This window comes from Ostrinia nubilalis, chromosome 15 (genome assembly GCF_963855985.1).
Source record: "Ostrinia nubilalis chromosome 15, ilOstNubi1.1, whole genome shotgun sequence".
NCBI classification, from domain to species: domain Eukaryota; kingdom Metazoa; phylum Arthropoda; class Insecta; order Lepidoptera; family Crambidae; genus Ostrinia; species Ostrinia nubilalis.
The window spans coordinates 15,951,927-15,979,214 of record NC_087102.1 but is presented as its reverse complement, the minus strand read 5'-3'; the positions used below and the strand labels follow the sequence as shown (position 1 = coordinate 15,979,214).

Genomic DNA, 27,288 nt, shown 5'->3' with positions numbered 1-27,288 from the left:
GAAGAAACCGACAAAACAAAGTTCCTAGGTCTTTGGGTGGATAATAATTTGACATGGAAATTTCAGACAGAAACAGTGTGCAAAAAGCTAAACAAATATTCATATGCTTTATATAGACTTGCCCGACTCGTTAATCAACCCACTGTTTTAATAGCATACCACGCATATGTCGTATCAACGATCCGTTACGGAATCATCTTCTGGGGTAACTCCACGGATAGAGAAACAGTCTTCAGAGCACAAAAGAAATGTGTTCGAGCTCTGTGCAAATTGCGACCAACCGATAGTTGTCTACCACACTTTAGGTCATTGAAACTGCTGACTCTGCCGTGTATTTATATACAGGAAATCTGCCTTTTCGTTAAAAAGAACTTATCGTTATTTGAGACATTAAATAGTAAACGTCATAAAAACAAAATATGCTCGAAAACACATAAGACTGCTTTGTTCACGAAAAATGTCACGGGCATGGCACCACGTATTTTCAATAAGTTACCGGACAACATAAGGAATAAAGAAGAATTAATTTCCTTTAAAAATGCATTATTTCACTTTCTGGTTGAGAAGGCATACTACTCCATTAACGAATTCCTCCTGGACAATTTAAAAATGTGATCATAAAATGTTTGCATGTAAAATTATAAAATGAACAGGTATTAGTATTAAGTAACCATTTATACGTATATTGCACGCCATCTGCTTGGCAAATTGTAGCTGAACAATTTTACGTTTAAATTTAAGATCCATCAATGTATGATATGTACCTACAATTGCAATAAACTAATTTGATTTGATTTGATTTGATTTGAAAATAAATGAGTAATAAAAATACGGAAATTTTCTTTTTTGGCATTCTTTTATTCTACCAGCGCTTCAAGGCAGACTGTACAATTCATCCACACCGCTGCAACGAAGTCACCACTGTCTGCTTATAATTAAGAGTATCAAATAGTAGGTAGGTATTTCTCACGCATTTTTGTATCAGAACAGTACCCACCTATATAACTATTTTTATTGAAGAATATTAATATACAAAAATAATTTGTGTAAAAAAAGAATATTATTATATCTTTAAACTGTAATCACTTCAACTTACAGTTATAATACAATACAGAGAGATTGACAAAAGGTAACTCCACCCGTCACTCTTTTGGCACTCCCTTGAATGGAAAACACGTAAAATTAAAAGATAATAATCTTTTCTCTCTCAATCTCAATCTCAATAAATTAAATAAAATCACATCTAGGTACTCGTAAGAAGCCTAAGTCTCGAATGAACATGCGTCTTCTGGGCAATTTCGCTCTACTATCCATCTGCACCCCTTCGAAGAGATTGTAATCAAGAGCAAGCCCGTATTACATTAAAAAAAACTGGGCACTAATTTAATAATCGTGTACGTACTACAGTCGTAAGATTTGACATAGAGTTATTAAAGCCAGCAAAAAGAACGGAATGTGAGTGGCGGGGCCCGCGTTGCAGGCGTGCGGGCCCGGCCCGAAGCAGCCGGCGTAGGCCATGAGGTGCGGCAGCTGGCTCTGCTCGTACACGCCCGTGAACAAGTCGTGGTGCGGCCCGCGCGCGAACACGCCCACGTCGTCGCCGCCGTGCGTCTCCGAGTCCAGCGGGATCTCGACGTGGGCCCGCCAGCGCCTGCCGCCGAAGTCGTCCTCCGTCGTCACGTCGGGGCGGGTGCCGTTCACCTGCTGCCGCGCGCCCGGCCCGTTCGTGTACGACAGCGTCATGTAGGGCACGCCGTCCTCGTCCCGGTCGTCGGAGACGCCGAGGATGTCCCCGCCGCGCTGCGTGTAGCCGTTGAAGGCCATCACGTGCGCGTGGTCGGCCGTGACCACGATGAGCGAGTCCTCCTCGGACAGCAGCTCGGTGGCGACCCGCACCGCCTCGCTCATCTGGATGGTCTCGTCCAGCGCGAGCTCCACGTAGTTGTCGTGGTGGCCGTGGTCGATGCGCCCGCTCTCCACGAACAGGAAGAAACCTTTCTCGTTGCGGCTCAAGGACTTAATCGCTATTTCTGTTAGCTCCGCGAGTGTGGGCTCGGTAACGTTGTTGGCTTCCAAGTGGTACTGCATGTGAGTGCCCTCAAATAAACCCAGCAGATAATCCGGTAACGAAGATGACACGTTCATCAACTGGTCCCTATTCCATACGTAGGCATAACTTGCGCCTTGTGCTTCTTTATTTTCTTGCCATTCTTGGATTAAGTTGCGATTGTCGTAGCGACGGCCGGTTGAACCTTCGTCATCGGTGAAGTTAAAAGGTAAAAATTCTCTTCTTCCACCACCCAATATAACCTGTGGAGACAAAGACGTAGGGTATGGTAAATCTCAAATAACTAGGCGGTCGAAAAGGTTTGGTTGTTTTGTTACATTTAATTTGCATTGCAGTTTTCTACAATGCCTAATGTACTAATTTGGATATCCAAATCTATGCTTTGGCACTTAAGCCTCACCTTGAACTGATTCCCTGGGCTCGTGTGGACGAGCTGGTACGCGATGTCGGGGCAGCGCGCGGGGTCGGCGCCGTCCTCGCGCACGCTCTCGTCGTTCTCCCAGTCCCTGTTGGCTATGTTTGCGAATGCACCCGCGGGCGACGCGTGCGTGACACGGGTCGTGGTCACTATACCTGCAAGACACACGTAATTATATTAATTCATGAAACCAAAAACTTTAAGTCTAAGATTGATCATTATTTTCTAATACGGGACATTGATAAAATTCAATACTGGTCTCATAAAGGGACCTTTTTTCGCAGAACTTTTTAATCATAATTTTACTACGCATAACAACGGTTGGTATAATCTTCTTTACGCAGAAATTCGTTAGGCATACACTCATTTGGTATATATTCAAAACTAATAATTTTGTAAGGCAGAATCATCTTTAGGCATAACTTTAATATCCCGAATAATTAAAAAGCAGAACCATCACATAGCAGAAAGTTCTTAACCAGAATCGTCTTTTGGCATACTATTAAAGGTAAATTGTTTATTCCGCTGTCGCATTATTAAGGGTTGTAGGGATGAGGTGGAGGTAGAGAGGGGGGTAGGGGAACTCCCCCTGTGAATGAGGGAGATCAGAAACTTAGTTTCTGAAAAAACTGAAAATAAAATTTTGAGGTTAAGTTGGGGTAGTTTTTATTGGAAATCAACTATTTAAGTACGCGATTCTAGACTTAGCGCTCGGCGGCCGCTGCCGCGGTACGTTCGCTTCGCTCGCTGCGCTCGCTCGCTTCACGCTGTGTAAGGTCGCAAGTCTAACCTAACCTAACCTATAGCTTTGTTGTCCAACAAGTTTTTTAAAATGACCTTCGTTGGTACATTTGAAGACTAGATCATGCCGATCTTCCACTGAGAAAAGGACGTCTTAGGCTGGACTCTATTCACTAAAAAACACGCAAATCCAAAAGTTGGGTAGGTAGGTACTCTAAATGTTAGCCGTATTCCACCATTGGAATATCATTAAATAATGATGCCAAATAATCATGGTGCTAAAGAAAGATTATGCTAATCGAAATTATGCCAAATAAAATTCTCTAAACATTCTACCAAACGATGATTATTTTTAACAATGTTTATGCCTTATAAATATTCGGTTAAAGAAGATTATGCCAATTGAGTTATGCCAAATGAGTTTCTGCGTAACGAGATTCTGCCAGATAGAGGGGAGCCCTCATAAAGATATGAACTCAGCTGAGCAGGATGCCCACTTTTTAGTATAGTGCGAAATTGCGTCTAGTATAAACCCACCTGCATCTCGTCCGTCCTCTAGCGCCCACGCCGCGATCGACTCGACGTGGTTGTCGGTGTTGAAGGAGGCGTCGCAATCCCTTCGCACTACGTTACCATTCAAACCGATTGTGCCTATATTAGCCTTTACGCCGCAAAGGTATGCGGTCGCTGTGCATGCTGAATCTGCGATTTGAGCGTCCAGGCAATAAGTCTGAGACATTAGAAATATTTTATATAAATATTATCAATTTATAGGAAATTATTGCAAAAAATAGCCATAAAAAATAAATTACTGATAATAAAAAATATTTAAGAATAGTCATGATTTACTAATTGATAGAAAAATATCAGATGAATACCTTAGAAAAACCTGAAGTGGGGAAGGCCTCGAAAGAAAGCTGAGCCTCCTCGCCGGTCTGGCCGTTGCGCTGGCCGAGGAGGGTGCGCGCGGCCGCGAGCGTGGGCACGGACATGCCGTCGCCCAGGAACATGACGACGTTGCGCGCCGCGTTGCGGTTGTTGCGGCGCCGCACGCGCTCGTCGATGGCGGCCGCGGCCTCGGCGGCCCAGTGCGCCGGGTCGCGCTCGGCGGCGGAGGAGCGCGCGGCCGCGCGGCCGGGCCCGGGCGCCGCGCGCGCGTCCGGGTGGTAGCGGTCGCGCACCGCGCCGCGTGCCAGCGCCGCCAGCACCAACGTTGTCAGCAACACAGCACCGCGCATTTCGGAAGGACGCGGCTGCCCCCACGAGCGCTGCTTTTATTACCTAGCCTGATATCTAATCACATGAATACTGTAAAATGTAAGTTACTCAATCTCGTTTATAGTGACTAGGTACGAATAAAATTGTTTTCCTTATCTGATGATTACCATATTTATCGGTAGTTCGATTAAAATTTCATATAATAATGGTTTGCTGATATTCATGCACGATTGAACACAGAGATTATGGTTGCGCGTTTCTTAGCGTAGGTGGCGTGGAGCAAAGCCATCAAGTAGCATCAAATTAAAATAAAAATAAAACGGGATTCAAAATATTAAATAGTAGCTAATATAAAAAGCGTGAGCTGTATGGATAAACTATGTATTGTGTAATAAATAGCTTCAAATCTTAAGTGTTACAGGGTGTTAACGATGATTAGTAATCTCACATGATTATTTCTAAACTATACAAGACTAGCGGCCGCCCGCGACTTCGTACGCGTGGATCCCGTTTTACCCCCTTCACCTATTCTTACGCGGTTTAGATTTTTTCATACAAATGTTTTTTCCCGCTAACTCCCGTTCCCGTGAGAATTTTGCAATATCCTGTTGTAACTAAGCTTTAAGTTTACTAAGGTACTGGCATACCAAATTTCAAGCGTATAACTTAAGCGGTTTAGATTTTTCATACAAAAGGATTTTCCCGCTATCCCGTTCCCGTGGGAATTTCGGAAATTCCTTTCTTAGTGCACCTCTACGGTACCTAAGCTACGTCCCTTCCAAATTTCAAGTGCCTACGTTCAGCCGTTTAGGCTGTGCGTTGATATGTCAGTCTGTCAGTCAGTCAGTTTCTCCTTTTATACAGTGTGAGTCACGTTAAAGTGTACATATGAAAAAAGATGAAACTAGACCTATTTTTATCGACAAAAAAGAGGTAAAAAAAAATTTTGAGATTTCTTTTTAATTTTTTATAGAATTTTTTTTCTTCCAATTATTTACTTATTGTAAAGAAAACGTAATCCCATCAAAAACAATACTTGTCAAAAAAACCAAGTCTCGCAACTCAGTTGTTCTACGGTAAAAAGTTGTGAGATCCATGTAATACCAAGTCCAGGCCAGGAAATCTTTAACGTTTTACATAAATATATTGACTTGGCCATCGCACTAAATAATTTAATTTACACGTGTTTTCATGCGATGACCAAGTCAATATATTTATGTAAAACGTTAAAGATTTCCTGGCCTGGACTTGGTATTACATGGATCTCACAACTTTTTACCGTAGAACAACTGAGTTGCGAGACTTGGTTTTTTTGACAAGTATTGTTTTTGATGGGATCTCATTTCTTTTTGTATTTTGTAGACAGCAGTTATGTATCTAGAAAACTGGACCGAAATTGAAAAATTTTACTCGACTTGGCGGTTGCACTACCGTGCCCCCAAATCTCATTTCTTTTTGTATTTTGTAGACAGCAGTTATGTATCTAGAAAACTGGACCGAAATTGAAAAATTTTACTCGACTTGGCGGTTGCACTACCGTGCCCCCAAATATTTTAGTTTTTCCTTGATTCATACACCAAACACTACTTATATTCCAAATTTGAAGCTTCTAGGTCTGCTAGAAGTGCCTTAGAATTTTGATGATCGGTGAGTCAGTCAGTGAGTCAGTGAGTCAGTGAGTGACAAAATTAAGTAACTTTGACCCGTCATAATGATTAAACTACTGGTTCAAATTGAATGAAATTTTAAATATACCGTGTCTTTACAATGCCTGCATAGCTAATGAAAATTCAGCTTTCTAGTTTTATCCACAACGAAGTTACAGGCAGTCGAAAATTGCCTGAATTGCTTCGAGAAAAGGATGGTACGGCCGTGCCGCTTTTTTGCTCGACTTGGTGGGGGCACTGCCGTGCCCCCAGATAACTTTTAAACTAAGCGGTATATCCTGATAAAATAAAAACAGTAATAATGCTAAATAACAGGCGATACCAAAAAAATACATAAAATACACAAAAAATGCCAACAAATAATATAAAGTGACACCTTTTGAAAAAAATCTGCTTTTAAATTCGAGTTTTTTTGGTTATTTGATAAATATCTCCAAAAAATGCCCTATAACAGGTAATTTTTATTACTTTTGTAATGATTTTAGAATTTATATTGTATTTTATACGATTATTGGTTACTTTTAAATAGTTATTGCAACAATTTTAGTATTTGTATTGTATTTTAGAAGAACCCAAAAAGCCATTATTAAATTAAAATACTTTATTTGATTACTTCCTAGGCATTTTGCAGACATTAGAATGATTTTAGAATTTATTTTGTATTACATCCAATTATTTCACATTTATTATTTAATTTAATTATTTTAGATTTTTATTGTATACATTTTAGTATTTTAAAAATTAAAAAACAGCTAATTATGAAATAAGTATTGCATTTGACTAGTTCCGGGGCATGCCGTCGATAAGTCGTTTTGAACCGGTCGACTTTCACTGATGGAAGGGGAAGTTACCTTATCGCTGGCATGCCGCTGGACAGTCAGTTCGATTTGAGCGTTCGAAGCGAGAGGTGCTATTAGGTTGACGTCATAATGTCGGAATTGTGTAAATCAGTGGTGCTGAAATACAAGTTAAACAACCTACAAGAGTGTTTCATTTCAACTCAGAAGTGGTACGTGATCTACAGCTCATAAGGTACGTTTTTATTTATCTGGTTAAAAAAGTAATTGATTTTAAAAGTTTAAGTAGAAAAACGTATGAATATTTCGTTTAATGCATGAAATAGTTATTTTTAAAACGGGGCTAGACGCGCCTCCAGTTTATCAGGCTAGATGCGCCTTAGACTATGACTAAGACTATGACTATGACTATGACCATGACTAAGACTTAGTATAACGAGGCTAAACGCGCCTCCAGTTTATCAGGCTAGATACGCCTTAGACTATGACTAAGACTATGACTATGACTATGACCATGACTAAGACTTAGTATAACGAGGCTAGACGCGCCTCCAGTTTATCAGGCTAGATACGCCTTAGACTATGACTAAGACTATCACTATGACTATGACCATGACTAAGACTTAGTATAACGAGGCTAGACGCGCCTCCAGTTTATCAGGCTAGATACGCCTTAGACTATGACTAAGACTATGACTATGACTAAGACTTAGTATAACGAGGCTAGACGCGCCTCCAGTTTATCAGGCCAGATACGCCTTAGACTATGACTAAGACTATGACTATGACTATGACCATGACTGACTTAGTATATCGAGGCTAGACGTGCCTCCGGTTTATCAGGCTAGATGCCCCATTGACTATGACTAAGTAGGAGACATGTAGAGGCTCCTTAAGAACAAAATATTCGACCATTTGTAAGTACTATTAATTAGACTAAACGAATAAAGATATTTTGACTTTTGGCTTTGACTATAACTATGACTATGACTTAGTATAACGAGGCTAGATACTCCTCCAGTTTATCAGGCTAGATGCGCTTTTGAATATGACTAAATATAACGAGGCTAGACGCGCCTCCAGTTTATTAGGCTAGATGTGCCTTGGACTATGACTATGACTTAGTATGACGAGGCTACACGTGCCTCCAGTTTATCAGGCTAGATGCGCCTTAAGGGCCCCATTGTTTAGGATGTCTCTAGAATAAAAAAAACCTTCTATTGCTGACATAACAAGGAAGCCGTCCAGTTGTCACATATGAGTTGTGTGTGTAGGTCGCACTGAATAAAATACAAATATAAATACAAAATCTTTATTTGTGATGCATAAGTATAATAGAAACATGTCACAATGGTATTTTACTACACTTTGCTCAGGGAGCATAATATTAATTGTCAAACAAAAGATTTTGAGATTTAGATTTTTGGAAAAGAAATAAATCAAACTTTGCTTAATATAACATGAACATAGCTTCCATATGATGTTGAGTTGATGCTGGTCAGACACAGTTTATTTCGTCGAGTACTTTATTTCACAGTTGAGTACAACGACGGCTGAAGATGGAGCTCGTATACCGCCAGGGACACCCGTCAGCTGACGATGAAATAAGCGTGCTAAGCGGACGAAGTTGTCGTCGTCGTCCAGTAAGAAGGCGCCACCACGATCGTCTTCTATGGGGCCAAGGTTGAAGAAAAATACGCGAAGGAGCTCATCTTCTTCCAGCTCTACTGAAAGAGCACTCATGAGGTTCGCAAAATTTCTGATAGACTCTAGTGAAGAAAAGTATTTTTTTTATTGGTAGTTTTTTATTGCGCACACATTATTACGCATACCTACAGTAAAATGGGAATATTATTAGCTTATGTAGTAAATCTTTAATAGTAATAATTAAAGGAACTAATAAATTATTCGATTATAACGTAAAAGGAACGTTAAAGTAAATGTGCTATAAAAAAATATATATTTTTTAAATATTTTTACACAAGTAAAGTGAATTAATTAATGATTCGTTTATTTTCAAATTGTCATCGGTTCGGACTTTCGGTAGGTTCTTTTGCCAAGTACAATATCTTGTCTATCTATAATTCCACTTCAAAAACATATTTCGAATTATTCTGACCTCTGATTACATTAGTCTGACCTAGATAGGTACTTTCTAGGTGAATTAAGCTTTCTCTTCTAATTTAGTTTTCTCAAAGAACTACATCAGTTAGCAACCTCAAATAAACACAATATTATATTACTGTAAGAAGTCATAAAAAAAAAACGTCATGCAATTTGTAACTATAAAAAGAACTTAGTACCTGTACCAAGGTTTAATAGATAGGTTATGTTAGGTTAGGGTCACTTTAATTCATTTTTTTTGGTAGAGCAAAAGATATGAAACGTCAAGGTTCCATAAGAGCAGAAGTTTAAAGTTGTTTTTTTTAGTAGTCTTTCATTTTTTTATGACAATTTTTGTGAGCGCTATTATAATAGCTAATGCAAATAAGAGAATTTTGTCTTTGACTTAAGTTAATTGGCTTAGCTAAGAGAACTACGGACGTCTGTTAGAGGAAATTTTGAATCCTACTACTTGAAAGGATGAACAGTTTACGTAATTATTTTAATGACAGAAAAAGAAAAAATCTATGAGATTGTTTTGGTAAATGAAAAATCCTTTTAAATGTTGGTAGTGAGTGCACTTGTTGACGCAAAACCGATGCTGAAACTAAGTATAGTTTGGCGGATCATTTCAATATCAATTCCAATTGTAAAAGTTGTGGTCAATCATCAGTCATACCTCTGTGTATAGAGCTAATATAAACAAAAATGTTGATGAGATTGACGCTGTTATAGAAGTGTTAGTGATTGATGATGTATAAGCAGACTTCACTGACAATAGACGATTTGACACCATTCCCCATTAATTAGATATTACAATTTATTAGAGACATTCTGATCTTGAAAACTTAATTAATCTGAAATGACCTGTAAATTACCATTTTTGGTCGCATTGTAATTAAGAAAAGTAGTTTGATTAAATTCACAAAATAGTGACGTCACTTGCTTGTCGTGCCATACAAAATCTATGGGAGTTTGATGTAACAGTTTTTAAAAGTACGTCAATTGACTGGTGGTGTCAACACGTCTATTGGTCAAAACTTCACGCAACTGCAATTTCTCACGGTTTTGAATACTGACATTCTATAAAATTCCTGGTCAGAATATTTTCGAGAGTCACGAAAATGACGGACACAAGTGAATACCAGTTAACATAAATTTCTAGTTTTACAGAGGATAGTTTCTGGTGTTTAGAGTTGCCTTTCAATTTAAATTTTTAAAATAACTTGACACCTGGCGAGCTTAAGGCCGTGGGTTCGATTCCCGCCTTAGGCGGTTCTATATTTTCAAGTGAAAAAAAATATATACAGGGGATGTTTAGATAAACTAATATTTTATAATGCGAATAGCTTTCCGCCGAGGGTTCGCCCGCGTGGAATTTTGTTTGTCACAGTTGTTTGTTTTGTATGTCCTTCCCCGGGACGCAATCTCTATGCCAAATTTCATCAAAATCGGTTCAGTGGTTTAAGAGTGAAAGCAAGTATACAGAGTTACTTTCGCATTTATAATATTAATATATAAATTGAACTGGGGGCCAAGTACCGGGTGTTTAAAAGAGCCTTTTTAATTCACAACGGCAAAGGTGAAATCGTTTTTAGTAATTTGTCGCCTAGTCCAATAACACTTAAAGCAAATGTTTTAATAGCTATTTCAATGCTTTTTGGAGCATGTCCAATATGTCATGTAAATCGAATTGTAAAAGACCCCTCGGCTATGGATACGATACGGATTAGTTAGATAAGCTTTATACTCTTTTGTGAAATTATCGCGATTGTATTGCTATAAATCTGACTGAGATAGGACGTATACGTGCAGTCTTTGATGTCAGGATGAAAAATAATGTGCAAATACCACCATTACCACTTATCTCATTACAAAAGGGAAAAGGGTTCAGAAATCCATAGATGACTAACTTGATCCATAGCTGCTTATCAATATTATTCAGAACTCTAAATCATATTTAAGTCAGATCTTGATGATAAAGAGAAAAGTCTTCAAAGTTCTGTAGCAGTCACTTATTACTTTTGTCGACCCACAGACGACCCCTGAGGAAAGACATCTTCAATGAAAGACAACTTCCATGAGTTAGAGACACTAGCTGTGGTGTGTGTGCTAAAAAAAAGGTGTATATCTTTTAGGACTTAAAAGTTTCTACTGGTTATGCTGCCTTAAGAACCACGTTAAAAAAAAAAGAGAAAAAAATTTTAGTTCCGCGAATAGTCCAAATACCAAAATTTAGTCATAGAATCTGACGACAACCCATCCAAACATCATAATCTCTTCAAATAGCAGATACAGTAAGGTTGATACCAAATTATTTTTAGTGGTCCCACGTACAGCTAGATGGCAAATATGTTGCGCTAATCGTGATGAAATCGAGCATCACAGACATTCAGAAACGCATAATAAGAACACTGTAATTGTACCTACCTATTGGTTTCAAAAACTTGGAAAATTTGTAGAGAAGAAAATTATGTTAAGGCCTTAGAAATACATAATTCTGACGAAAGTACCTTTAGTGTTAATCATAAATTGTGACCATAATTCATTATTTGTCAGATTACGGTTACAAATGGATATAATTGGATATAATATTAACGTTTTGACATGTTCTTATAAACTTACTAACTTTCACATGGCAGTCATGGCAAGATACACTGTAATTAAATTGATTATGTACTAACATCTAATGGACGTGTATTTATGTGAAATAAAAATTTGGATTTAAAAAGAGAAGTTTCCAATATATTCGATATGAGAAGTTTTGAGAAAATTATAAAGTAAAACGATTAATATCTGAATTTTATGCAAATATCCGTTAATGGTTATAAAATAAGTCATTACGAATAATATAGATTAGGTGAAAATGTATAAGTACCTACAAGATTTTTCTCCGTTTCTTAACATTTGTTACTGGTTTAATATGAAGAATATAGTTTCTAAAATGCATTATTAATGTTAAAACACTTGTTAACAAGTTGTCATAGAATTGTTTATCATTCTACTATATATGCTCCATATTGTTTTGAAAATTAATATTAATGATTTTAGAATAAATCCTTATTAGACGTGAATGCCGGGAGGCATCACGGTGTCGGATGGCCGAATGTAATGATTTTAGAATTTATATTGTATTTTATACGATTATTGGTTACTTTTAAATAGTTATTGCAACAATTTTAGTATTTGTATTGTATTTTAGAAGAACCCAAAAAGCCATTATTAAATTAAAATACTTTATTTGATTACTTCCTAGGCATTTTGCAGACATTAGAATGATTTTAGAATTTATTTTGTATTACATCCAATTATTTCACATTTATTATTTAATTTAATTATTTTAGATTTTTATTGTATACATTTTAGTATTTTAAAAATTAAAAAACAGCTAATTATGAAATAAGTATTGCATTTGACTAGTTCCGGGGCATGCCGTCGATAAGTCGTTTTGAACCGGTCGACTTTCACTGATGGAAGGGGAAGTTACCTTATCGCTGGCATGCCGCTGGACAGTCAGTTCGATTTGAGCGTTCGAAGCGAGAGGTGCTATTAGGTTGACGTCATAATGTCGGAATTGTGTAAATCAGTGGTGCTGAAATACAAGTTAAACAACCTACAAGAGTGTTTCATTTCACTTTATATTATTATTTTCTATCGTATTATCTTTGTAAAACCAAAAATCGCATGTCTCTATCCCTATCACAACATTTGCTATGACCGTTTGAACAAAGGCCTGCCACAACATTATTCTCCGCTACAGGTAGAGACAATTTTAATTTTAACTAAAATGCTTATTTTACTTCGAAATCTTTTGTTTTTATTTGAAATCTAACTTGTCTTCATCAAAATTACAAATCTAGAGCCATTTTCAGTTTCGTTGTTAACGAGGCGTTGAATGGCGCGCCCGGAGAGGCTTAGTTCAAACGATCATTGCAAATGTTGTGATAGGGATAGAGACATGCGATTTTTGGTTTTACGAAGGTAATGCAATAGAAAATAATACAAAGTAATAAAAACCACCGGCTACAAGGGTATTTTTTGGAGAAATTTATCAAATAACAAAAAAAAAACACGAATTTAAAAGTAGTTTTTTTTTTCAAAAAGTATATTTTTTTTATTATCTTTTCGCCTTTTTTTTGTATTTTATGTATTTTTTTAGTATTGCCTGTTATTTAGCATTATAACTGTTTTTATTTTATCAGGATATACCGCTTAGTTTAAAAGTTATTACGTTTTCCTTACAATATGTAATTGGAAAAAAAATCTATAATTTGTTTTTTTTATCTCAAAAAAAAATTGACCTCTTTTTTGTCGATAAAAATAGGTCTAGTTTCATCTATTTTCATATGTACAGTTTAACGTAACTCACACAGGCTGATGTGCTCTTATCTGTACAATTGTTTTGATCTGGGGGCACGGCAGTGCCCCCACCAAGTCGAGCAAAAAAGCGGCACGGCCGTACCATCCTTTTCTCGAAGCAATTCAGGTCATTTTCGACCACCTGTAACTTCGTTGTGGATAAAACTAGAAGGCTGAATTTTCATTAGCTATGCAGGCATTGTAAAGACACGGTATATTTAAAATTTCATTCAATTTGAACCAGTACTTTAAGAATTATAACGGGTCAAAGTTACTTAATTTTGTCACTCACTGACTCACTGACTGACTCACCGATCATCAAAACTCTAAGGCACTTCTAGCAGACCTAGAAGCTTCAAATTTGGAATATAAGTAGTGTTTGGTGTATGAATAAAGGAAAAACTAAAATATTTGGGGGCACGGTAGTGCAACCGCCAAGTCGAGTAAAATTTTTCAACTTCGGTCCAGTTTTCTAGATACATAACTGCTGTCTACAAAATACAAAAAGAAATGAGATTTGGGGGCACGGTAGTGCAACCGCCAAGTCGAGTAAAATTTTTCAATTTCGGTCCAGTTTTCTAGATACATAACTGCTGTCTACAAAATACAAAAAGAAATGAGATCCCATCAAAAACAATACTTGTCAAAAAAACCAAGTTTCGCAACTCAGTTTTTCTACGGTAAAAAGTTGTGAGATCCATGTAATACCAAGTCCAGGCCAGGAAATCTTTAACGTTTTACATAAATTATTGACTTGGCCATCGCATGAAAACACGTGTAAATTAAATTATTTAGTGCGATGGCCAAGTCAATAATTTATGTAAAACGTTAAAGATTTCCTGGCCTGGACTTGGTATTACATGGATCTCACAACTTTTTACCGTAGAACAACTGAGTTGCGAGACTTGGTTTTTTTGACAAGTATTGTTTTTGATGGGATAAACTCTTTATAAGAGCATACTAATAAAAATATATAGTAAAAATAATGAGAAAAAGTCTCATCGGATTTGTCTCATATTTAGGGAATGCACTAGTCTTATATTAAAAAAAAAGCCAACGATTTAAAAGTCACCCAGTAAAATAAATGAGTAATAAAAATACGGAAATTTTCTTTTTTGGCATTCTTTTATTCTACCAGCAGCGCTTTGAGGCAGACAATTCATCCACACCGCTACAACGAAGTCACCACTGTCTGCTTATTAATTAAGAGTATCAAATAGTAGGTAGGTATTTCTCACGCATTTTTGTAGCAGAACAGTACCCACCTATCTATTTGTTTTAAATAAATTAATATACAAAAAAAATAAATATACAAAAAAAAATATATTAATTTAAAAATTGCTAAGTAATAGAGTATTTATGTAGTGATTTGTTGTTATCTCTAAATTGTAATCACTTCAACTTACAGTCACAGTACAATACAGAGAGATTGACAAAAGGTGACTCCACCCGTCACTCTTTCGGCTCTCCCTTGAATGGAAAACACGTAAAATTAAAAAAGATTATTAATGTCAATAAATTAAATAAAATCACATCTACTCGTAAGAAGTCGTCACGAATGAACATGCGTCTTCTGGACAATTTCGCTCTACCATCCATCTGCACCCCTTCGAAGAGATTGTTATCAAGAGCAAGCCCGTATTACATAAAAAAACTGGCCACTAATTTAATAATCGTGTACGTACTACAGTCGTAAGATTTGGCATAGAGTTATTAAAGCCAGCAAAAAGTACGGAATGTGAGTGGCGGGGCCCGCGTTGCAGGCGTGCGGGCCCGGCCCGAAGCAGCCGGCGTAGGCCATGAGGTGCGGCAGCTGGCTCTGCTCGTACACGCCCGTGAACAAGTCGTGGTGCGGCCCGCGCGCGAACACGCCCACGTCGTCGCCGCCGTGCGTCTCCGAGTCCAGCGGGATCTCGACGTGGGCCCGCCAGCGCCTGCCGCCGAAGTCGTCCTCCGTCGTCACGTCGGGGCGGGTGCCGTTCACCTGCTGCCGCGCGCCCGGCCCGTTCGTGTACGACAGCGTCATGTAGGGCACGCCGTCCTCGTCCCGGTCGTCGGAGACGCCGAGGATGTCCCCGCCGCGCTGCGTGTAGCCGTTGAAGGCCATCACGTGCGCGTGGTCGGCCGTGACCACGATGAGCGAGTCCTCCTCGGACAGCAGCTCGGTGGCGACCCGCACCGCCTCGCTCATCTGGATGGTCTCGTCCAGCGCGAGCTCCACGTAGTTGTCGTGGTGGCCGTGGTCGATGCGCCCGCTCTCCACGAACAGGAAGAAACCTTTCTCGTTGCGGCTCAAGGACTTAATCGCTATTTCTGTTAGCTCCGCGAGTGTGGGCTCGGTAACGTTGTTGGCTTCCAAGTGGTACTGCATGTGAGTGCCCTCAAATAAACCCAGCAGATAATCCGGTAACGAAGATGACACGTTCATCAATTGGTCCCTATTCCATACGTAGGCATAACTCGCGCCTTGTGCTTCTTTATTTTCTTGCCATTCTTGGATTAAGTTGCGATTGTCGTAGCGACGGCCGGTTGAACCTTCGTCATCGGTGAAGTTGAAAGGTAAAAATTCTCTTCTTCCACCACCCAATATGACCTGTGGAGATAAACGTAGTGTATGGTAAATCCCAAATAACTAGGCGGTCGAAAAGGTTTGGTTGTTTTGTTACATTTAATTTGCATTGCAGCTTTCTACAATGCCCAATGTACTAATTTGGATATCCAAATCTATGCTTTGGCACTTAAGCCTCACCTTGAACTGATTTCCTGGGCTCGTGTGGACGAGCTGGTACGCGATGTCGGGGCAGCGCGCGGGGTCGGCGCCGTCCTCGCGCACGCTCTCGTCGTTCTCCCAGTCCCTGTTGGCTATGTTTGCGAATGCACCCGCGGGCGACGCGTGCGTGACACGGGTCGTGGTCACTATACCTTCAAGACACACGTAATTATATTAATTCATGAAACCAAAAACTTTAAGTCTAAGATTGATCATTATTTTCCAATACGGGACATTGATAAAATTCACTACTGGTCTCATAAAGATATGAACTCAGCTGAGCAGGATGCCCACTTTTTATAGTGCGAAATTGCGTCTAGTATAAACCCACCTGCATCTCGTCCGTCCTCTAGCGCCCACGCCGCGATCGACTCGACGTGGTTGTCGGTGTTGAAGGAGGCGTCGCAATCCCTTCGCACTACGTTACCATTCAAACCGATTGTGCCTATATTAGCCTTTACGCCGCAAAGGTATGCGGTCGCTGTGCATGCTGAATCTGCGATTTGAGCGTCCAGGCAATAAGTCTGAGACATTAGAAATATTTTATATAATTATTATCAATTTATAGGAATAGAAATTATTGCAAAAAATAGCCATAAAAAATAAATTACTGATAATAAAACATATTTAAGAATAGTCATGATTTACTAATTGATAGAAAAATATCAGATGAGTACCTTAGAAAAACCTGAAGTGGGGAAGGCCTCGAAAGAAAGCTGAGCCTCCTCGCCGGTCTGGCCGTTGCGCTGGCCGAGGAGGGTGCGCGCGGCCGCGAGCGTGGGCACGGACATGCCGTCGCCCAGGAACATGACGACGTTGCGCGCCGCGTTGCGGTTGTTGCGGCGCCGCACGCGCTCGTCGATGGCGGCCGCGGCCTCGGCGGCCCAGTGCGCCGGGTCGCGCTCGGCGGCGGAGGAGCGCGCGGCCGCGCGGCCGGGCCCGGGCCCCGCGCGCGCCGAGGGGTGGTAGCGGTCGCGCACCGCGCCGCGCGCCAGCACCACCAGCACCAGCGTCGTCAGCAACACAGCACCGCGCATTTCGGAAGGAGGCGGCTGCGCCCGGGAGCGCTGCTTTTATTACCTAGCCTGATATCTAATCAAAAATACTGTAAAAACAAAATTGCTCAATCTCATTTATAAAAATATTTTCTTTATCTTGAGATTACCATATTCAATTATCGAGACTTCGATTTAAATTTCGTATAAAAAAGACAAAATGCAGACATTTTGGCTACGTGACTGCTAAGGAGCAGGTGATGTAAAGGCAACAAGTTCGTTAGCCAAGTCGAAGAACATGCCTGTAAGAAAAAACTATGATTAAGTAATACAATCTACGCTTGCAATCGAACCCACCATTTGGTAACTTTAAAAATAATGTATTATCTAGGTCTACCAGAATCTCATGGCATAAAAATATTAGAAAAGTGTGATTTTCATATGGCAACGTTTATTGTAACCTGTCAAAGCATTACGAGATCTGTTAACCGCTGCGGAAAATTGATATCTAACTAGATCTAAAGTACGGCCAACGAGAAGCGATACCAAATGTAAACAAACCCAATGTCATGTAGTCCAGTCATTATTTATAGTAAGTTCACCTCGGAATTCGAGATACCCAGCTGTAAGTCTGTAAATACGTGTATATTTGTTACGGTCAAAGTGATAAATGTGAAAATTATGAATAATCGCCGGTTATTATGAATAATTACCGCATGATTTGGTAAATGTGATTAATATGAGGTCATTTATGTGTGTATAAAACTAATAGGCGGCTTAGGGGTGGCCCAAGGGCCACCCCCGCCGCACCTTAACCTATTTTTCACTTTAAATCAAAACATTATGTTATAGGCATTAGGCATCATGGAAAAGTAATATTATGCAAGAAACATTCCAAACTCATTATGCCAAATTATATTAATATATGATATCAAAACGTCCAAAAGTTTGGCTGTACACGAGCACGTACACAAGATGTTCTCTTTTATGAAATTTGTTAGTACTAAGGTTGAATTATTAAATAATCACTGTTAAATGTGATTAATTTATCACTTTTACCGCGTCTGTCGGTAATTATTCATAATAACCGGTTATTATTAATAATTTTCAATTTATCACATTAACCGTAACATATTGACACCCTAAAAGTTGTCTCAAAACCTACATAATATGGTAGGGTGTAAGCAACTGTTAAATTTCAAGGTCAACGGTCACAAAAATCGTTTTTTTTGCGCTTTTTTTAGAAATATCTCATTTCCTATGGGTTTTTTGCTATTTGTATTTAGTATCAATATTGTAGAATACTAAATTCTCTACAAATTTTGTCTAAAAAACTAAATTCTCTACAAAGTTTTTTATACGGTGAACCGTTTTCGAGATAGAGGGCGGAGAGCGCGCGGCACTGCATCACTTCAGGTCAACTTAAGCGGTTTAGATTTTTCATACAAAAGGATTTTCCCGCTAATTCCCGTAGGAATTTCGGGAATTCCTTGTTGTAACTAAGATTTAAGTTTACTAAGGTACCTACATGCCAAATTTCAAGCGTCTAACTTCTGTTAAGCGTTTAGATTTTTCATACAAAAGGATTTTCCCGCTAATTCCTGTTCTCGTGGGAATTCCTAAGTATACTATAACCTGCCCAGGAGTATGAAGAATAATTGTACCAAGTTTCGTTAAAATCCGTCGAGTAGTTTTTGTTTCTATAAGGAACATACAGACGGACAGACAGACAGACAAAAATTTTACTGATTGCATTTTTGGCATCAGTATCGATCACTAATCACCCCCTGATAGTTATTTTGAAAATATATTTCATGTACAGAATTGACCTCTCTACAGATCCCAACTAATATAATAAATGCGAAAGTAACTCTGTCTGTCTGTCTGTCTGTCTGTCTGTCTGTCTGTTACGCTTTCCCGCTTAAACCTCGCAACCGATTTTGATGAAATTTGGCATAGAGATAGTTTGAGTCCCGGGAAAGAACATAGGATAGTTTTTATCCCGGTTTTTGAAACAGGGACGCGCGCGATAAAGTTTTTCTGTGACAGACAAAATTCCACGCGGGCGAAGCCGCGGGCGGAAAGCTAGTTTATTATAAGTAGGTACTAGCGGCCGCCCTCTATCTCGAAAACGGTTCACCGTATAAAAAATTTTTTTGAACAAAATTTGTAGAGAATTTTGTATTCTACAATATTGATAATAAATACAAATAGCAAAAAACCCATAAGAAATGAGATATTTCCAAAAAAAGCGCAAAAAACCGATTTTTTTTACCTTTGACCTTAAAATTTAATAGTTGCTTACACCCTACCATATGTAGGTTCTGAGACAACTTTTAGGGTGTCAATATGCAAGTATTTACAGACTTTCAGCTGGGTATCTCGAATTCCGAGATTCTTACCTAATTTAAGCTTAAATGACTGGACTAATGGTCATTTGCAATAGTGGGTTGCACCACCTATCTTTAACGGTAACTATGACGATAACCGGTGCTTTTTGTATGGAATTTGACAGATTTTTGACGTTTGTCAAAGTTAAAGTGAGATGGTGCAACCCAGCCTAAAAGTTTGACTTTGACATATTTTGGCGGGAGAACGAGACATTACGACAAATACACAAGATGGGAAGAGACAGAATAGATTGTCAGTTCGACAGTCGAATCGACCTTTTGTATCGCTGCTAGTTGGCCGTACTTTAACTTAATTAATTACCATTTGTTATTTTTGTGAAAAAATCGAAAAAGCCACTCGACCTCAAGCGTAATTCAAATTAAATTTTTTATTTTAAAACGCGTCGTTGAGTTGACTGGTAAGTTGGACTGAAATGTATTGATACATTTAGATTATTACCCGACTGCTTCAGAAGAAGGGTTATGTTTTATAGATGGCTATTGCTTTAGTCTCTAATACATGTTGTTTGCACCTTTAATTAAATTTGCATTTAATCACTGTCGTTTTTGTAAGTTATTATTATTGTGAACGCTACAATGTAACCTGGTGATAAAATAAATAAATAAATACTGTTCTTTCTTGAAAGCTTCATAAATCGGGGTTTTAGGTGTAAATGGTGCAGAAGAATGGCGAAAATTTTATAACAATGTAAAAAAAGTTTTCACAATTTCATCAAGCAAGATTGTACATTCTAATTGAAATGCTGGAAGAGCGATTTATTTTATTTTATTCAGAACACAGAAAACACATGAACAACAATGTTTCAGTGTTTTTCTTGACTTGAATGTAAGGATATTATGAAGTTATTAATTTATCGAAATTAAGGACTAAGTCGCAAGTTTTGAAATATCATTAACAGTTACATATACCTACCCAGTAGGTACCTAAGAAAATACATAAAAAAGAGCAAAATCCATAGGTTTTGTATTTATTCCAGTGCAATTGCAGGCTAGATGTTAATTTATATAATGTGTAGTACCTATGTACAATATGCAATCTGAACCGGCATTACGGGACAGGAGGCTCACACGAGTGGGAATTGCGACAAAGACGAGGCGGCCGCCGGTGACAAGATTGTTGTGATTCAATCAACGTTCGCAGAGGGAGGACGGCGGGCAAGGAGGGTGCAAGCTAAGGCGCCATTCACACGGAGGTTCACACTATTGTCAAAACTACTCTGACGTGTCTTTTCATAAGTAATTTCACTGTTAATTTATTAGCTATAAAGTTAATACATTAATTTGGTTAAAAGAATAGCAATAAGTGCTTACAGTTCACGCAGAGTCCCTTTATAGACAGACGTGAATTCAACATTATACGCTTGATGTACGCTGTGTATGTGGACAGGCTGTAGCACTATCAGTAACAAGAAAATATAGCGTGAAATATTGTTTGTTTATTAATAACTAGATGTTTACTCCGTTTTTACTGATAGACATAACCTTTAAGCAACCACTGGGCGACAATCGAGGCGACTAGACGCCTATTCTTGATTCCATTTCATATTATTTATCAGCTTGTCGTCGCGATAGAATCGCGGAATCGCGACGACGACAAAACATACCTATGTACTTCACGGAAAAGCAATTTTAAATTAAATAATGACAGCTGGCTGAAGCGTGTCAAGTCTGCACGTACGTTATCGAGTGTGCGCCAGTGCGCAGCGCTCCTTACTCGGCGCTCGGCCACTCGGGGCCAGGGATTACCGCGGGGCGGCGCCTGCACTTGATTAGCTCATGCATGCAAGTTGTTATTCAGCGTGCACGTATTGTGTTTGCTGCCGAGCTTTGCTGCGAGGCAGTCTCGAGTTAACTGTCCGGTGAATTCATGAATTACGTCTATTAACTATTGGTTTTGATATGACCTAGATTATCACTGTCGACCATCAGCCATTTGTACTCAGATTTGTATTTCAAATCCAATTGATGTCGGATTCAATTCACATAACAGTAACAGTTTACTCTATACAAAGATATAATAAAAAATGAGTCAAGTACAATAAATCTTGGATTTGTGTTAAAATCAAATAGTTACCATTCCTTAAACTCTTCTTACTTTGTTAATACATAATTGCAATAATGATGAAATAACGTCATAAATGTTATTAAATGCATAAAGTCTAATGACGTCATTGTTGATCGTACGAACGAACAAAAGGTGTCAATACCACGCGTGATAGTTCAACTGCTGGCCAGCCTGGCCGCGCCGCAGCAGCGACGTTGCGTCGATTTTTCATCAAAGGCCCATTACCCGCGCGGAGGAGCCGCCAGCCACCAGCCACCAGCGTCGCCTGCGCGGCGCGGGGTAATGGCGCGGCAAAATTGGCACAACTAGCCGACTACTTACACGTTTTTATTGCGTTACACACTCAACTCAAATTACCTTCCCACAACCGATATGTCAAGGGAACCTACTTATATTTATATGTCGATGACACTATAGCCATTAATCCTACTTGGATTTTTATTTACAGCTGTACAATTAATAGTGCTCGTAAAAGATTTACCTACATAAATTCTCCTACAACAAACGCCACAGTAGCCAAAAGGAAACATCGCAAACAAATCTTCTTCTGGATCTATTCCAAGACCTATCTTTAACCCTATTTACGATGAACAATAAATACTACAACTCTGCGATTTTATTTATTTTTATATTAAGATAATGTAAGAACTCAAAACTTTTGATAAAATGCCTAGATAAGTATTAGTAAGTAGGTATGTCATATTTTGTCATGTACCTACTAAGAACAGAAAAGTGAAGGTGATAGGGGCGAGACGAAAATGTAGGCACATTTTTTGAGGCTATAGAACGCTCAATGAGCGTTTTTGTTCCTACGAGTATATTGAAGTCTGAGGAAGGTTGAAGAAATAGATACCTAATAATATCGAAAATATTTTTAGAATGGGATCTGGATTTCTATAGGAACATTATCGGCAATACCTATCTTATCTGACAATGAATTTTCAAATGAGACTTATCGCAACATTTCAATGTCAATAATAATTTTATCATTTTTGAGGTAACTTAGCGTATCTGACAGGAGTGTTCGCGATGGTGGATGGGATGCTGCGGGCGACAGTTGCTCTCGGGCCGGACGCTCAACCATGTTGCGGCTCCTGCTTGTCTTAGCTGCGCTAACGCACCTTTCATTTGGTAAATTCTCTATTTTTTTTAACTAAAAATACCAACATTTTTGTAGCATTGAATCTTATTAATTTCCGTATGTGGTGTGATTATAAAATTAATTATCGATATCATTAAAAGTGCGCTAATATTAGTAAATGCTTAATTTTTTTTAATGTGATTTGACTACTGTAGCTCGGTTTCTCTTCTAGAGCGCGATGTGTACCATCCTTCGTTGCGCAGTTCTGCCTCGGAGGCGCTGCTCAGCAACAAAGCGGAGATGCAACCATCGTACTGGGCGGAGGAGGCTCGCGCGGGCATCGAGCGGCGGCTGCGGCGGCGCGGCGGGCCGCGAGGGCGCGCGCGCAACGTCGTCATGTTCCTGGGCGACGGCATGTCCGTGCCCACGCTGGGCGCCGCGCGCGCGCTGCACGGCCAGCGACAGGGGCTCACTGGGGAAGAGGCACAGCTTTCTTTTGAACAGTTCCCTACTGTAGGACTATCCAAGGTTAGTTCTTAAAACCTATGTGCAAGAAGGGCTGTAAGTCTTCTTACTAAAGAAAGAAGAACATCTTCATTCGGGTCGAACTAGACTTCTTTTCCAAGTGCGCGCGAAGTCCCCGCGTGCTTTGGCGAGACTGCGGCCGTTGCGTGGGGGCATGCATGCGAACGATTCTCCAACTCGTATGCTGCCCCACTAAGCGCGACCAGAGGGACCCGACTGGTTTTTTTTTAGTGGGTAGGCCTTGCCCCTCAGACGAGGAGAGCCCTACATACAACAACTCATCGGCTCCCCCGGGCTGGTAAGCATGCATTTTCCAGTCGAAAAAAAAACTTATTTTCCAAAGTTCACTTGTTTTTGCAAAGTGTTGTTAATTTTCCAACGAGATATTAGATTTTAAGAATGAAATCTCTTCCAGACGTACTGCGTGGATGCGCAGATAGCGGATTCGGCGTGCACAGCGACGGCGTACCTGTGCGGTGTGAAGACGAACTACGGCACCATCGGCGTGACGCCGGCGGTGGCGCGCCGCAACTGCTCGCACGCCGCCGACCCCGCCACGCACGTGCGCTCCATCGCCGCCTGGGCGCTCGACGCGGGCAAGGACGCGGGTACGTGTAGGGCACAGCCCTGTGACCACTAATCACGCAGAACTGATGACCGGTCAGATAGAAAAGGTCACTTATCGGCAAGCACAGCAATAATTAAGACCTATTTTAAGTAGTGAACATTCTGTGACGATGATGACAAAATTTTATTGTGTACCTACAATTGTCCAAGCTCTTCATATTTATTTTAAATACCTAATTTGAATAAGAATCGTAACAAAGCCGGAATATTGTTTGTGAATGATTTTATCATGGGAAACTACAGTAATCAAGATATAGTGCGCGTTTTATGAACCCTTTATCAGTATTAACAAGTTCTTTATCATCAAGCAGATTAAGTATGTTTTCCGCAAAATACAGTAATGTTTTATGATAGTTTTTTGTTATTTTTAGTATGATTAGGTGCAACAAGTAGGTAGAACTTGAAACTTAACCGTCGATATTACAGGGCCGAGAAGCCGTAGTTTTTACCCGACTGCGCAAGTAGGAGGGTTTTTTTTTTCTTGTCTTATTAGAAAATTCTCGACCGTTAAGTGAGATATTTCAGCAATGTGCTCAATTATGGCTCATGGCAGGCATCGTGACGACGACGCGCGTGACGCACGCGTCGCCGGCGGGCGCGTACGCGCACACGGCGCAGCGCGACTGGGAGGACGACGCCGAGCTGCGGCTGGAGTGCGGCGACGCCGACCCCGCCGCGCTGCAGCGGGACATCGCGCACCAGCTCGTGCACTCCGCTCCTGGCAACCAGTTCAAGGCAATCACTGTTCTTAAAACAATCATAATTATAACATTCGTAATTATAATAATAATAAACTGACTCATACATTTCAGACATTTTTATTTATTTAATTTACATACTTACAGGTAATCTTGGGAGGAGGAAGGCGTGAGTTTCTACCGAACACGATGGTGGACGAGGAAGGAACTCCTGGCAAAAGAGCAGATAGCAATAACTTAATCGAAGCATGGGAAGCAGATAAACGAGAACGTAATGTTTCTTACCAATATGTATGGAACCGCAAGCAGTTGATGCAGTTGTCTCTTTCTCCACCGGAGTATCTCCTCGGTCTCTTCGAGGGCAATCACATGCAATACCATATGCAAGCGGACCCTGAAACTGAGCCAACACTAGCCGAGTTGACGGAGATAGCGATCAGGTCTTTGAACAGAAACGAGAATGGGTTTTTCCTGTTCGTGGAAGGAGGGCGTATTGACCAAGCGCATCACGATAACTACGTAAGCTTGGCGCTCGACGAGACGCTGGAGCTGAGCCGAGCGGTGGCGCGCGCGGCCGAGCTGCTCTCGGAGGAGGACTCGCTGCTGGTGGTGACGGCGGACCACGCGCACGTGATGGGCTACAGCGGCTACACGCACCGCGGCAGCGACATCCTCGGGCTGTCCGACGACCGCGGCGACGACGGCCTGCCCTACACGACGTTGTCCTACATCAACGGGCCTGGCTACCGCCCACCCGTGGATGGTCATCGTGACGACGTTTCTCAATACAACTATAGTATGTATTAAGTAAAAATTTCCAAATCCGATTTTATTTAATAAAATACTTTTGCCAGGATCCAGTCCTTCGTATTATGTATAACATGTTTTGAAACTTATAAAGTTTCGACTCTGTCGAGCGAGCCTTCAATTTCGAAGTTCATTAAAGTTTTTCTGTGTACTGTATTGGTCAAAATACGTGTAATCCTTGCAGAAGACCCCGAGCTCCGCTTCCCGTCGGGCGTGCCGCTGGACTCGGAGACGCACGGCGGCGACGACGTGGGCGTGTTCGCGCGCGGGCCGCACCACGACTTGTTCACGGGCGTGTACGAGCAGAGCCAGCTGCCCTTCCTTATGGCCTACGCTGGCTGCTTCGGTCCTGGCCCGCACGCTTGTGATGAAACCGATTAGCCTTACAGAACTCTTACGAACGGATTAATGTGATATTTTTATTTGCGAAGAATAAACAGATGTTAGCTGTTGATGTTTACTATACTCGTACATATAAAATGGTTATTTTAATCAGTATTACTTATTTGAAATTATTAATGTAAACAAGTAGGTATGACGTATCCATTAATAACAGATAGGTACACTCTTACTCTTTTATTTGTGAATTATTTTTATAACTATTTGCCAGTTTTGGTTGTTTCATTTCAAACTTGACTGTGTTTAGATGAACGTAGGCAGACTGTCGGGCATTTTCTGTGTATTAAATTTTAACTTTACTGTGCAAAAGTTAGAGTATGAGGAATCTTAAGAATAAATGAATGAAAAGCCGAGTTTAATCTTCATTCGTTTTGAGTTTCTAATGACCCGGACAGATCTCCGATATTCTTGAGAGCTGCTGGCTAAGGGATAAAAAGATAAAAGTCGGTCGGGCTGCATGTAGGACAATCAATCAGCGGAGGTCGTTAAGTCTCTCGGACAATGGGACCTGCGGGGAGCGGAGACCAACTCCAAGGATGTAACCTTTGGGAAACTATTCACTTTGAGAAAAGCGCCTACATAATACATTTACGTCCCGATAAAAGTTAAATGCGTCTTTAACTTTCGTATTCACCCGAGGATTAAACTCTCGAACGGACGATACTCCTAAAGAAACTAAATCCAAAATAATCAAATAAAATTAAAATTATCTTTTTGTATAGATAAATTAAATTAGTATGTACTTACATATCGTCAAAATGCTCTTAAGGAACGTATAGGTACATGTCTCATTATTTTTTGCCCTACCAGCTACTACCATATTTGTGAATAAATGGTACTATTCATGTTGACATATAACTACTACAGCAGCAGTACTAAATTGCACTTCCTACGCTTAAGGTATAAGTTTTTGTGATAGAAATCCTTTTCCAGTAAGGCGGTAGAGTCGGTGTAAGTTGCCGTCGGTGGTGCGGTGACACGCGTCAGGGCGGCCGCAGCCCTGCGCCGCATTGACAGGTATTGTCGCGCTGACGCGGATTAATGATGGCTCGTGCTGAGCTCTTCCCGCACACTCGCGCACAGCTCGGAAAGAACAAACCGCTCATCTTAGGCCGGGTTCCCACTATGCCGGACAGGCATTTCTGCCGGAAACCGGACACCGGACAAGGGTGTTCACATTACACCGGATCACCGGATCCGAAATCCGAGCCGAATGAAGTGCGGGGAGCACGGGCGGGGCGGCGCGGGAAGCACGGGCGCGGCGGGGTGGGCTGCAACTCGTTCACATTACTCCGGTCCGGTGATTTTGCCGGCATTTTGTAGCGACAAAACGCTCGGTAAAAATGCCGGGCTCGGCGAAAAAGCCGGATCCGGGATAATGTGAACAGCTTCATACAATTTGTACCGCCGCTAGGCCTTCCGGCGGTCCGGCATAGTGGGAACCCGGCCTTAGGCACGTGACTCTTTGCGAATGGAATTTCAATATTTTGTTTCAAGAGTTACGATCAAGTATCGTAACGTAACATAGTACTGACCTCA

The 27,288-nt window shown here is 40.4% G+C and overlaps 3 protein-coding genes across 3 annotated transcripts; 1 reads left to right on the top strand and 2 right to left on the bottom strand.

The window, feature by feature from the left end:
- Positions 1–837: 837 nt before the first annotated feature.
- On the bottom strand, positions 838–4,480 carry LOC135079047 (membrane-bound alkaline phosphatase-like). Its single transcript, XM_063973677.1, has 4 exons — positions 4,106–4,480; positions 3,765–3,957; positions 2,469–2,641; positions 838–2,310 (listed from the first exon to the last, which is right to left on the bottom strand). Exons 1-4 carry the CDS (start codon positions 4,463–4,465, stop codon positions 1,402–1,404), a joined length of 1,635 nt encoding a protein of 544 aa, XP_063829747.1. The 5' UTR covers positions 4,466–4,480; the 3' UTR covers positions 838–1,401.
- Positions 4,481–14,477: 9,997 nt separating this feature from the next.
- LOC135079046 (membrane-bound alkaline phosphatase-like) lies at positions 14,478–17,193 on the bottom strand. The gene is made up of 4 exons (XM_063973676.1): positions 16,819–17,193; positions 16,473–16,665; positions 16,121–16,293; positions 14,478–15,964 (listed from the first exon to the last, which is right to left on the bottom strand). The coding sequence occupies exons 1-4, from the start codon at positions 17,176–17,178 to the stop codon at positions 15,056–15,058; spliced, it is 1,635 nt and encodes a 544-aa protein (XP_063829746.1). The 5' UTR covers positions 17,179–17,193; the 3' UTR covers positions 14,478–15,055.
- A 5,419-nt stretch (positions 17,194–22,612) lies between these two features.
- On the top strand, positions 22,613–26,102 carry LOC135079048 (membrane-bound alkaline phosphatase-like). Its single transcript, XM_063973679.1, has 6 exons — positions 22,613–22,743; positions 22,926–23,221; positions 23,634–23,826; positions 24,399–24,580; positions 24,691–25,339; positions 25,535–26,102. Exons 1-6 carry the CDS (start codon positions 22,695–22,697, stop codon positions 25,729–25,731), a joined length of 1,566 nt encoding a protein of 521 aa, XP_063829749.1. The 5' UTR covers positions 22,613–22,694; the 3' UTR covers positions 25,732–26,102.
- The last annotated feature ends 1,186 nt before the right edge of the window (positions 26,103–27,288 follow it).